General features: G+C 40.8%; 1 protein-coding gene across 1 annotated transcript; it reads right to left on the bottom strand.

Annotated features, from left to right (window-relative positions):
* Nucleotides 1-464: 464 nt before the first annotated feature.
* LOC117470041 (integral membrane protein 2C-like) lies at nucleotides 465-12,970 on the bottom strand. The gene is made up of 6 exons (XM_034114564.1): nucleotides 12,675-12,970; nucleotides 9,700-9,843; nucleotides 8,098-8,295; nucleotides 6,863-6,973; nucleotides 5,590-5,740; nucleotides 465-2,046 (listed from the first exon to the last, which is right to left on the bottom strand). The coding sequence occupies exons 1-6, from the start codon at nucleotides 12,768-12,770 to the stop codon at nucleotides 1,955-1,957; spliced, it is 792 nt and encodes a 263-aa protein (XP_033970455.1). The 5' UTR covers nucleotides 12,771-12,970; the 3' UTR covers nucleotides 465-1,954.
* Between the last annotated feature and the right edge of the window lie 232 nt (nucleotides 12,971-13,202).

Genomic DNA, 13,202 nt, shown 5'->3' with positions numbered 1-13,202 from the left:
AGAGAGAGAATCTTTGTTCCTGAAACTTTCAGAGTCTCTTTACACAGAGGGGACACATGTTGATGTAGAAGAGACATGAAGAAGAGGGGACACATGTTGATGTAGAAGAGACATGAAGAAGAGTGGATTTTGCATAATAGGTGACCTTTAAAGAGAAAACAGACATACATAATGTTCCACCAGTGGCGTGTTAATATGAAATGAGTCAGAGAAGATATCCACTTCAGGCTAATCTGCATCATCACAGGCTAATTACATTTGCAACGATTACTCGTGGATGATTTAAAATGTGTTCATGACGTAATGCTGATCCTCACCGTCTGCTGTCGGATTATTAACTAATCAGCATGTGTTTTGTGAGAAAACTCTAACAATATTAACATTTGTTGAATTTAAAACATTCTAGCTGCAGGATAATAATGTTGCTGGGTCATTTTGGGGGTCAAAGAAATGAACAAAGCATCAACAGATAACCATTTATTTTCACTACTTTATTCACACACATATTTCATGATTTAATCAGCAGACATAAAATACAGAGTTGTTTTCATTTGACTAACATACCATAATATAATATGCTCCCTTTAGTACTGACTTTAGTCCAGTCTCTGACTCTGGACTAAGGCGTTAAACGTGGTTTTACAAAACATTCTAACAGTGCTGTTTTTTATTTAATTATAGATAAACACATGCAAGGAACAACGTATATTTTGAAATCATTCACAAAAGCATTAATGAAAAAGAAATTAATATAAAAGCAAAGCTGATGACAAATGAGAAAAACATTGGTCTTTACAAGTTTCAATTTTGGATTAGGTTACGAAGACATAATGCAGACTTTGCAAAAGCATGAAGATGCAAGCGGCCGGTCAGCAGTTACACGTTTGGGTCATTCCAGAAATGGAGGACGTTCACTGACATTTCTAATAATCCATGCCAAAAAAAATGCTAAAACACGCACTTGTTGTGTTAAACAAACTTGTCCTTTGACTGAATGTAAACAAAGTTGTAGGGGTTTCAAAGTATTATTTGAAATAGCCTCGAGCACCCCCTAAAATGGCATTTTTCTCTTTTCCTTTGCATGTTGAATATAACATTAAAACAGGCTATTATTTGGTTGATTGTTGATATTACTTTAGTTTCACAGTATATGAATAGGTAGCCTAAGCATGTTAAGGCTGCTAACAATGTTTCTTAACAATTACCTCAAAATGAATTGATTTAAAATTACACATCAAGAGGTTAATAAACCTTTTTTAAGTGGATTTCTACATTTAAAACCATTAAGCACTGCTGAAAAGCCACAAATAAAGCATCTGATAAAATGTACCATTGATGCCTGAGCTTGACAAATACATTGTTTTGATGATTTACGACCTGTTTTTCTCAAATACACAACAGAAAATGTGAGAATAAAGGTTTCATTATTCAAAGTTTGGATGTTTAAAACGTCCTCTGATTGTGAAATGACCCGTTTACATTACAGCGAACATAAGAAATCAATGCGTTATGTTTGCTCAGAGAAGCAATGGCGTCATGTTCTGCAGTAATGAGTGTGTGAGTGGTACTGAGAAACACTAAGTACCCTCCAGGGGAGAAGAAAAAACTAAAAAGTACAGTCGCCCTGACAACACATGGCAACAGTCATCTCCCCCGACGACCATAACCATCATAAAACCCCCAGAGGAAATTACAATTCATTACTGGCTTTAGGACTTTGCTACAAGGAAAATCCTGTGATGGAAACAACAGCTTGCATCACACCATAAAAAAAAGATAGGAAGTGAAATAATTGAAATAAAGATAATTGTTACTAGGGAAAAATGTGCAATAATCAAACTGAAATCACAAGTAAAGTGCGACTGAGACGTGTTTAGATCCACAGTTGGTGCTACATTGGCTGGAGACGTGCCTTTGGATGGAGAGTGGGGGGGGGCGGGGGGGTTAATCGTGTTTACGCCTCATCGCAGATAACAGTCTCCACCACGAATGTGTTCTCGAAGTGACGGATGTGGTGGCAGTCCTTCGCATCGCGCTTGTTGATGCCTGAGAGGGGAAAAAAAAAGGGTGAGACACAGAGAGAGGAGAGTTTAAAAACAATAGAGTGCCTTCCATTTATACTGGGGACCTGTCTGAATTTGTCCCCAACACTTTGCATTAGGATGATTTGTTTAAAGGCCCAGACACACCAAGCTGACACCAAAGAACACGTCCCGACGGAACACAACCGTTGTGTCGCCTCACGTCTCCTGCGTCTTGGCCAACAGTCGCACTGGAGCACACCGCAAAGACTTCAGCCGACGGCCAAGTAGCACGTACGAACTGCTATGTACGATTTCTTTTGCCGATAGTCTCCCGATTCAACATGTTGAATTGGGGGCGGAAGGTGTCGGCACGGCCGAAAAGACACGACGGTGCGGGACACACCAATCTGAGTAGGGCGACAGGGCGCTCATTGACGGCCAGACATCTATCGACGGCCGAAATCGGCTTGGTGTGTCCGGGCCTTAAAGGTCCCCTATTATACTGTTTTTCATCAATATATTATAGGTCTCAGATATATACAGAACATGTCTCTGCAGTGTTTGGCTCCAAACACCAAACAGATCATTGCAGCATCCCATAATCCCCTCTGTTTCAGCCCCGTTTCAAAAGTGCTGATTCTCTGTCTATTACTTTAGATGAAAATAAGGAGCCCCTCCCCACGCCCCTCTGAGAGAGATTTGGTTAAAAAGAACTCAATGGTGCTCTAGGAGGAGATTCAGGTGATAAGGTGGGGGGGGGTTACCTTGGTTGGTGATTGGCTAATGGTTACACAAGCCAAAAAATCGTTATGACATCATAAAGTAGCCAAAATCTGATCAGCTCATTTTCAGACAGGTTTTTATATAAATGGATCAGGAGAAAAAGAGAGAGAATCTTTGTTCCTGAAACTTTCAGAGTCTCTTTACACAGAGGGGACACATGTTGATGTAGAAGAGACATGAAGAAGAGGGGACACATGTTGATGTAGAAGAGACATGAAGAAGAGGGGACACATGTTGATGTAGAAGAGACATGAAGAAGAGGGGACACATGTTGATGTAGAAGAGACATGAAGAAGAGGGGACACATGTTGATGTAGAAGAGACATGAAGAAGAGGGGACACATGTTGATGTAGAAGAGACATGAAGAAGAGGGGACACATGTTGATGAAGAAGAGACATGAAGAAGAGGGGACACATGTTGATGTAGAAGAGACATGAAGAAGAGGGGACACATGTTGATGTAGAAGAGACATGAAGAAGAGGGGACACATGTTGATGTAGAAGAGACATGAAGAAGAGGGGACACATGTTGATGTAGAAGAGACATGAAGAAGAGGGGACACATGGTGATGTAGAAGAGACATGAAGAAGAGGGGACACATGGTGATGTAGAAGAGACATGAAGAAGAGGGGACACATGTTGATGTAGAAAAGACATGGAGAAGAGGGGACACATGTTGATGTAGAAGAGACATGAAGAAGAGGGGACACATGGTGATGTAGAAGAGACATGAAGAAGAGGGGACACATGGTGATGTAGAAGAGACATGAAGAAGAGGGGACACATGGTGATATAGAAAAGACATGAGCAAGTGGATTTTGCATAATAGGTGACCTTTAAAATGTACTGAAAATAGCGTGCACAAAGAATTGTACAGAAAGGTTTATTTGCACAAGAGAACATGTACAATCTCCAGGACAGTTCACACGTTTTTGGTGTATTTCTGGTCATTTAAGTGGTGCAGTTTGGACCTGTGACACGTATTAGTAATAATTGATGCTACTGCATAGCATAGTTACTGCACTAGTTGTTAAAAAAAGTATTGTAAGCATATGCATGAAGTGCTAAAATGCTAACAAATATGTAGGTTTAAGACTCATTCCTGCACCTCTCTATAATCCTTTTAAATAACTATGTTTATCGCCAATTCTAATATTGAATTTCATTAGTCCAGTTAACCAATATTATATATTTATAGAATACAAAAACTTAAGTTTAAGCTCGTTGTTTAATCTTAAAAATGATTATAGCGTTATGGGAATTGTTTGTATGATCTGTAGACTTTAGATTTTCTGGTATTGGTATTTCAGCCCCTTTAAAGTCTTACCTGGAGACTTGTAATGATTTTTGGAAAGTCATTTATCATAAAGTGTGTAGTTATTCTGATTTAAGGTTCTTTCAAAGCTATGTTTTCTGCCCTCCTGCTTCAACTAACTTTGTTTTATTGTTCCTTGACTCTACAAAAACTCAAAATCTTGCCAAGTATATTCGTCTAATTTTTAGTCTGAATATGTTTTTACACTCGATATAAGAGCTAATAACTTAAAGGTCCCATGACATGCTTTTCTGGTTATTACCCGTCCCCTTGTGTGTTATGAAGGTTTTTCTGCATGTAAACGGTCTGCAGAGTCACAAACCCTCAAAGTACACCCTGTAGCGAGTAAAACTCTAACACAGAAAAGACCTGTCTATGCTGCCCCAGAACGCCTCGTTGGACATTTCTCTTTTTCCATTGTTTACTTCCTGAGTATGGTGACGTAACCATGCCCAGGTCCAAATGGACCAATCCGTGGAGCTCCTCACACACACACACACACACACACACTCACTCAGCCTTATCTTTTCTCAGCCGCGGCTCCGTGGATCTCCACTCACACGCCTCACGTGTGTGTGCTCAGGCTGAGTTCCGCGGTGTCTCGCTGTCTCGCAGACCCCACGCAGCAACCAGGAAACAACACCAGTAATCCAGCTCACACTGTCCGCTCTTCGAGCCACAAAGGGCGGGGCAGCGAGCCCCGCAACGTCCCGCCAACACGGCACCCAGACCCCACGCAGCATTCTCATCTGTTTGTCATTAGTGGTGTCATTTTCTGGTTGCTAACAAACGCCATTGTAACACATAATCACTGATGTTCCGCTGTAACGGTGGTGGACTCATCAGAACAGAGTGGGCGAGCTGACCAATCAGAGCAGTGGGCTCATAAGGAGGGGGGGGCAGGAGCTCCAACAAGGCGTGTAGGACAGAGTGTGAATACACATACTATACAGAGATGCTGTATGAGAAACCAATGTGATTTTGGAACATTGAACAATGTAAATCTATTCTAGTAGACCTCAACAATGGAATTATGATCAGTAGAAATGGCCATGACATGGGACCTTTAAGAAGTAACGATGCAGTGAGATATGGGGTCTTGTTTCTAGACAGAAGTATCTTGTTTAGTCAAAGACTCTTGAAAACACCTTATTTTGAGTTGTACAGTATCTAAGAAATTTTTAGTGGAAAATCAACAACTAACATCAGAAAGCAGAAAACTATTGAGCATTTCCTGATCCTGGTCGTTCAAAATAAGTTTTCCCATTTAATTACAAGATCTGATTTGTCTAAATATCCCGTCTTATTTCAAGAAATCTTACCAAAGCAAATGTTCACTTGTTCTATTGGCAGATTTTTCAATTTATTACAAGCGATAACACCTTGTTCTCCTTATTTTTTTTAGCAGCTTTTTTTTCAGTGTATATATTAAAATGTAATTAGTTGAATACAAAACCCAGCTCACGTCTGCGGGTGAGGCGGCGGCTCAGGCGGTACGTCTCCTTCCCGCTGCACAGCCGGTAGATGAAGGGTCCGAGCTGACGCATGTCGTGCACTTTCCCCGTCACCACCATCTCTTCATGGATGATGTACGTCTGAGGCAAGTACGTCCCCTTCTGCAGAGACAGAGGTACAATAAGCTAGCTCACAGGGATAATAAATATTTTGGACTGTTTATTTCTCGTGTCTTAATTTCTCTTATGTACATTGCCTTGTTTCTTTATGCTGCTGCAACGCAAACATTTCCCAAATTGGGATCAATAAAGTACCTATCTATCTATCTATCTATCTATCTACTCTGACAAAAGCTACTAAAACAGACTAGATTGGATGTTTTCACATTATACTTTGATAATGCTTACCTTTAAAGCTTAGGGTAGTTTATTTCGGGCAATTCAAAGTGCTTTAACCAAACGGAAACCAAGATGAAAATAAGGAAGAGCTCCAAATGGAGGGAGTTATCATAAAGTTTTAACCTCCACTTGATATCCCTCCGTCAGAAACTGCAGCACAATGTGGATTGTTAACAGAATTTATGTGAAACATTTGAATAACATCTATGAAACAATGTCCAAGCCTGAGATGTCAAAAAATATATATTATAGGGACTCAATATTAGCATCTTCTGCTCTGTCTAGCGTAGCCGTTAGCACGCAAACTACTGTTGTTTACCAACTAGTCACTACATCCCAAAGTCTACTTTTGATTATATTTTTCTGTCACTTTCTGCTTTGATCAGTCGTTCAAATTGGGGTGGGACAGATTTTAAATCAGTCCAACTCTTCACTTCAAGTTTTTCCGTAAAGCCACTTTCCCAAAACACACACCTCTTATCGTGTTAAACAACCAGATCAGAGTGCGTAGAGTTAGGAGCTTGAAACGGCTATGAAAAGATTGTATATGCACCAAATTAAATACATTTTGACAGGCCAAATACAGACTTGCGACAACCAGATAATACGTCAGATCGTAGATACTTTTTAAATGCTATTGGGATGTAAACAAACTTTTAACAGAAATACTTCTAAAATAAATCGCCCAGCTTAGCTTTTAACCCTCGGGAGAGCTACGTTGTTGTTTCTTTAACATTCAACTGTACAGTTAAAAAGTCACATTTATGTTTTCAAAAGTCTTCATCATTTGGGAAAGGTAAAAAATAAAGCCATTTCTCTCTACAATTTCCAGAGAAAATGGTGCTTATGAAGATATAGCTTTGTCTATCATTGCTGTAGTGTTACCTTCACGTTGTTAAGGAGCTCCCAAAAGTTGCGTGGAGGCATCACGATGGTGGTGTTCAGCTCAATGACGTAGCACTTGTCCAAAGCAATGTCGTGGTAGGCTGTCAGTCCCTGGATAATAAAGCAGATAATCAAAAAATGTAAATTGTGCTGTTAATGTTGTCATGTTTTGCCAGTTTCCAGTAGTAACGTTTGGACAATTTCACACTTGTTAGCAGTGAGGCTGTGGGGATGTTGCCGTGTTTAGCAAAACAAAAAAACCTCAACATGTAATGAATTGATTGCCATTAATATGTTGGACATTTGTAGTCCCAAGAAAATTAATCCAATTTACTTTGGTGATCTTTTCTCTAGCACCATAATCAGGTCAAAATGTATTTTTGGTAGCATGGCTTTAGAGTAAAAATGTGGTCATGTTAGGGTCCGAGTACAAAAGAGCTGTGTCAAGACCCTATTTTGACGATAAAGTCCACCTTTTCCAAACTGGTTGAATATATTTGCTCTGATATTCACAAAATGTGGTACACACATTGCTAATGTCACTTTCAAATGGGCTTTCATTAGCCCCGCCCATCCGGAAGTCAGCCATTTTGAATAATGGTCGCTTTTCCAATATTTTTACTGAACTTTAACAAACTCCTCCGACCTAGAGAGTAGGTTGGATCAAACCAATTTTCTGATATAATTACCACATGACAAATGTTACGCTAAATTGGGAATGAATAGCCGATAACTCAATCCGATCAGGAGCTGCAGCCCGCATTTTGCTTCTGCCGATTAGATTTATGATTCAAACATTATAAAAGTAGGATAGACATGTGGATATTATCCGGCTGAACAAAACGTGCATTTATCAAACATGTCCGTTTTCCACAGACCTTATTTCGAGCTATTTTCCAAAATCCTATGGAGAAATCCCATTGCTTTTTTGTCGAGGGAACCAGCAGCTTACTTCCGGGTAAATATGTCAACCCTGCACCGCTCTATTTACATTATTTAATTTCATATTCTGTTCTTGTACATATCATATTCTATTGACATGTTTATACACTTTTTGCACTACTTTTTATTTTGTATTTTATTATATATATATATATATGTTGCATTGTTGGAGGAGCTCAGGTCAGAAGAATTGCATTGCTATTTCTACACTGTAGCTTTGTGCATATGAAAATAAAACCTTTGAATCTTGAATCCCAGTTATTTATGTCAAATACGTGCGTGTTTGCCCTCACTCTGTGGAAGTCGTGGATTATATCAGCGGGGTCGCTGCCTCCAAAGTGAGGCACGGGCACACTGATCTTCTCGTAGTTTTCGTCCAGGTAGATATCGACATTTTCCTCGAGCTCCAGAAGCCGGCGCAGCTCGCCGTACTCGGGGTCGTCAACATCATAGATCACCCTGCAGAGTTCTGAGTAGCCTAGTTGTGGGTTCTGGACACACAAACACACACACACACACACAATACATGAGCACGTAGCATTTTCGGATATAATTACCACATGACAAATGTTACGCTAAATTGGGAATGAACAGCCGATAACTCAACCAATGACTTAGTAGGTCAGGGGTGTCCAAACTTTTTTCACCGAGGGCCACATACAGAAATATATATACGAAGGGCTGGGCCACTCACTAGAGGTTTATTGCCTCATAAGTTCAGTTATAAGTTAAAATCAATCAAATGTAGGTAAATGATGCTTGTGAGTGTTGGCAGCTCATCCCTCAGATTGATTATAATAAGGAGAAATAGGAAGGGTGTATTTCAAGCTTGTTATGTAAATAAGTCATTGGGCTTTTTTCTGATCAACTAAGATATGTTAGAAAATGTTTCCAATTTGAATTGACTGAATTTATTTGAAAAGTGGTCTCATTACCACATGAATAATACTGTGTAATATATGTGTACATGTATAGTTAAGAAGTACAATATAAGACAAGCACAAGTTTTATTTGTGGGCCATATTCCATTATACTTTTTTAATTTGCTGAGGGCCGATTTAAAATGGTCCGTGAGCCGCATTTGGCCCCCGGGCCGTAGTTTGGACACCCCTGTAGTAGGTCAAAGGAGAAGAACACACCATTTTTGACAACGTACACGTGTCAACTTTATATTGTCAGATTTGCTGAATTGGTGACATTTGATGTTCATATTCCTTTTTTTCCATTGATTTGTTCAACATGTAGTAAATATCTAACTGTGAACTTAAGAGTGTTCTCGTTCCAAGTTATTTATGTCAAATACGTGCGTGTTCAATACACTCGCAGGAACACTGGGGATTTGATGCAAGGCCCAATCTAAAAAACACAAACAACCAGAGGCAGGAAAAAGATCCTGTACTAAAGAAAAAGTAGATTAACTAACTGTTGGGAAAATACTGAATGTACAATATCAGAGTCCACATGATAACAAAGGTATCCCAACTGTAGCTGTGTACATGACAGGATGTATGATTACCTAGAAGAGCATCAGGACTGTTTGAGGCATATGATAGCTATGTGATTAACATGATGATTCAGCCTCTATGGAGATAGACATATGACAAGCATGATCATTTCTGACGTGGAGCTAATCTGAAGTAAACATTGAATACTGCTTTATATTCCTCCATCTTGTGACTGTGTAACTCCCTCTCTTGGATATCAGCATGTGAAGGACACTGTTCAGGAACTAGTTGATGCTCTGTATGTGATGACTACTTCCATTCTGGAGAGGATCAGAAATACATGGATCCTGAGATTGAAGCTCAAGCTGGTGAGCAGTGACATTTTCCTAACACTAACATTTCGAACTATTGTGCAACTCTAAAGTAGAGTGTTGTCACCTCAGGGCTTACATGAGGTATAAAGTAGTAGCGGTAGACATAAATGGAGGCGAGGACCAGACCAGCCATGAACATCACCAGGCCGAACGTCATGCAGCACACACTGTTCAGGGCAGACTTCCTGGGTCGCAGCGGCAGGACCAGATCATCGTCATCCTGGAAAAACACACAGGTATAAAATCAGAAATCCTTTGTTCGTCCTAAAAGCGTGGACATTTACATTTTCACAGCAAAGGGACAGCACAGGCAAGGCAAGAATAAGATTAGAAGAGTAGAAGGGTCAAATGTTATACAAGTCCTATTGTGCTTTTTGGGGTTTTCCCTTTCCTGTAGTGTGTTATAGAGGTTTGTGTGCATGTAAATGGTCTGCAAAGGCTAAAATATCTGTTTCTCTCTCACACACTCAAACAGAAACAGCCGGTAATGAAAGAAACAGCCAGTGATGACATGAGTAATAGTATATATTATATATATTTCCCCACAGGGTTGTTATGGTCAGTATTAGTGTGTGTGATGTCTACCAGGGACCGTGGATATTGTAAATATACTTCAAATCGACACAGAAAAGCATTTACAGGCAGCTTAAATCCAAATTTCTTTCATATACTCATCTTCACCATGACGAGCCTGTGAAAATGACCCAAATTAACGAACTGCTAAAATAGAAGCCCACACAAATAGCGGCGCTGCATTTCGAGCAGGAATTAGCAGAGTAGCGCTGAGCCCAGCCAGAGGCAGGGATGACGGCGCGCTCGAAATAAAAAAACTTGAGTGAGCTGGTGAGTAATCTTTGCAGACGCCTCCAGTCTCGCAGCCCATCTGCTGCTGCCACGCGCCAACATGAGCCGCAGCGTGCCATTCAGATAGTAGCCGCTCACAGAATAACGGCCCACAGAGGAGTGCTGTGTAGCTGGTGGCGGGGAAATGTATTTCTCTGTAGAGAAATAACAATGGTTTGCCATCAGTTTCAGGGAATTAAGGGGGCCAAAGGGCAACAGCGCTCAAAGAAATCTTAGAATGCCCCTTAAAGAGGCCCTAATATGCTTTTTTGGGGGGTTTACCCTTTCCTGTAGTGTGTTATATAAGATTTAGTGAATGTTAATGGTCTGCAAAGGCTAAAATCCCTGTGTTCCCTTCAGAGGGAGTTTGCCCCCCCCCTCCCTGAAACGCCTCGATTGGACTCTTGTTTACTTCCGTAACATCACTATAAAACACTCGCACTTCCATTGGCTAGCGCTCCGACACATTGTACGTGATAGGCTAAGGTGCGGGACATCTCTAAGCGGTTGACCAATCACAGCAGAGCCGGCCAGCTAACCAATCAGAGCAGACTGGGCTCTGGTTTCAGACAGAGGGTGAAAAGAGGTGGAAAAATAAAGAGCATTTGAACATTAACGCATGAAGACATGTCACAGTAGAGATACAGAATACTAATATGAAACCTATTTTTGCTTTTATATACAAAAGTATGCAATCATCTATACATGTGTTCAATACAAGCTGTATTTATGAGAAAGAAGCAGACTGTTCCAACTATTAAAAGTCTTTATTTAGCTGTTAATGACTCCATCGCAGCCGCCAGCAAACTGCAGCTGCATCATTTCCTATGCTAGATAAATATGGTAATTACTGTATGCTTTTAAATCTGGGCTCATTTCACATTATATTCGTCCCCTGAATATTGTTCTTCATGTCCTCATTTTTAGACAATGGGGACAAAAGCTGCACCCCAAATATTTGTTTCATTTCTTACGCTGGTTGCTATGTTATAGAATATATATATATCTACTCCAAAGGCAATTTGTCTACAGAAATACATACACTTAAAAGAGAAAACTTCAAAGACCTTCAGCTATTCTTAGCCGGATCTGTAAAATATTATTGAGATGATGGGAAACGGTTGTTGTTCTAACCTTCAAAGAGAAATGATGACAATCCTGTGTGAACACGTTCAATCATAATTACAAAAGCACACACACACACACACACACACACACACACACACACACACACACACACACACACACACACACACACACACACACACACACACACACACACACACAACACACACACACACCACACACACACACACACCACACACACACACACACACACACACACACACACACACACACACACACACACACACACACACACACACACACACACACACACACACACACACACACACACACACACACACACACACACACACACACACACACACACACACACACACACACACACACACACACACACACACACACACCTTTGTGTTCTGCATCCCGCTGAGAGTGACACACCATGAGGCCTGTCCGTCTGGGGATCAACACATTTCTGGGAACAGATTCCTAAAGTCTGACAGCTCCTCCAGCTCTGTTCTTCCACCATAATCACTTCATTAACGCATGCCTGCTGTCCTGTCTACAGTCCATCATGTGCAGGGCTTATCTTTGATAAAAGGAGATGCTGGGATGATGCTACAGCAAAGTTAAGGACTCTGCCTCTTTTAGAGCAGTGCAAAATAATCTTGCATGCGCTGCAAGCCCCAGATCTGCCATTTTGTCAGCCAAAAAAAGCTCATGCAATTTCTACATTTAATTTCAAGGGGTGTTTTTTTCCTTTCTTATTTGAACCTGCAATGAAGGAAGTAATCAGACACCATGCCAATTATTAAAAAAAATACAATAAAAAAACAAATCATTGACATTGTTAAACAGCTTCTAATCCTCTATTCAGTCCTGAACAAAGAGCATGCAATTGCACATTCACAACTTGCATAAAACATGCAATTATCGTAGTGGCGCAGAGCAGGGTTTTGTTTGCAACCCAAATGGCGATGGGTGCTGTCAGAGAGACCCTGCTGCTCGTGGAGGTGCAGAACAACTGCAGCAGGATCACATTACACAGGGGATCATATAATATAAAGACGACACATGCATTTTGATATAAGAATAATGGCATTAAGAGGTGCGTTTACCCACCATCGGATGCGGGATGAGTATTTCTGTCTTGTCGCCATCATGGTCCTCCTTGTCCAGTTTCTGTCCCGCCACAGGCTGGAAGCTGATCTTCCCCATGGCTCCGAGTCTCTGCAGGATGTGTGGAAGCCTCTTTGCACAAAAGTCTCTGTGATCGTCCTCTGCCGTGTCTCTGCTGGGCTGCTCCTCTCTCTGTTTTTGTCTGTAGAAACCGGAAGTGTGCGCTTTTTCCCCCTGCCCTTAAAGGACTAGTGCGCAGCTGTTTACTGTCAAGAGGACAAGCTCAGGTTGTGCCAGATCTCCTTTAACCCTTGTTGTGGGTCAAGTTGGATTTTATCTAGAAAAATAATAATGCAAGCAGTGGCAGTTCTAGTGTTACTAGAGGTGCACTGGAGAGGCGGTTCTTACGCACTTACTATAACTGTTTTATAGGCCATAAAGTTGACACTTCCTGGGTTGTAAAAACTGGAAAAATACTGGAAAAGCGGCATATAAATGCAGCACATTTACTACATGTTGCCCTCTGTAAGG

This window comes from Trematomus bernacchii, unplaced genomic scaffold, assembly GCF_902827165.1.
Source record: "Trematomus bernacchii unplaced genomic scaffold, fTreBer1.1, whole genome shotgun sequence".
NCBI classification, from domain to species: Eukaryota; Metazoa; Chordata; class Actinopteri; order Perciformes; family Nototheniidae; genus Trematomus; species Trematomus bernacchii.
The sequence above is the reverse complement of the archived record's forward strand: the minus strand, read 5'-3'. Positions and strand labels throughout refer to the sequence as shown.

Bases quoted from the DNA above. Each gene is read 5' to 3' on its own strand.
- LOC117470041 (XM_034114564.1), bottom strand. From the start codon at position 12,770: ATGGGGAAGATCAGCTTCCAGCCTGTGGCGGGACAGAAACTGGACAAG. The intron at 9,844-12,674 runs GTGGGTAAACGC...GTGTTTTTCCAG, and splicing joins TACTCATCCCGCATCCGATG to GATGACGATGATCTGGTCCT. The intron at 6,974-8,097 runs GTGAGGGCAAAC...TTTATTATCCAG, and splicing joins TAATCCACGACTTCCACAGA to GGACTGACAGCCTACCACGA.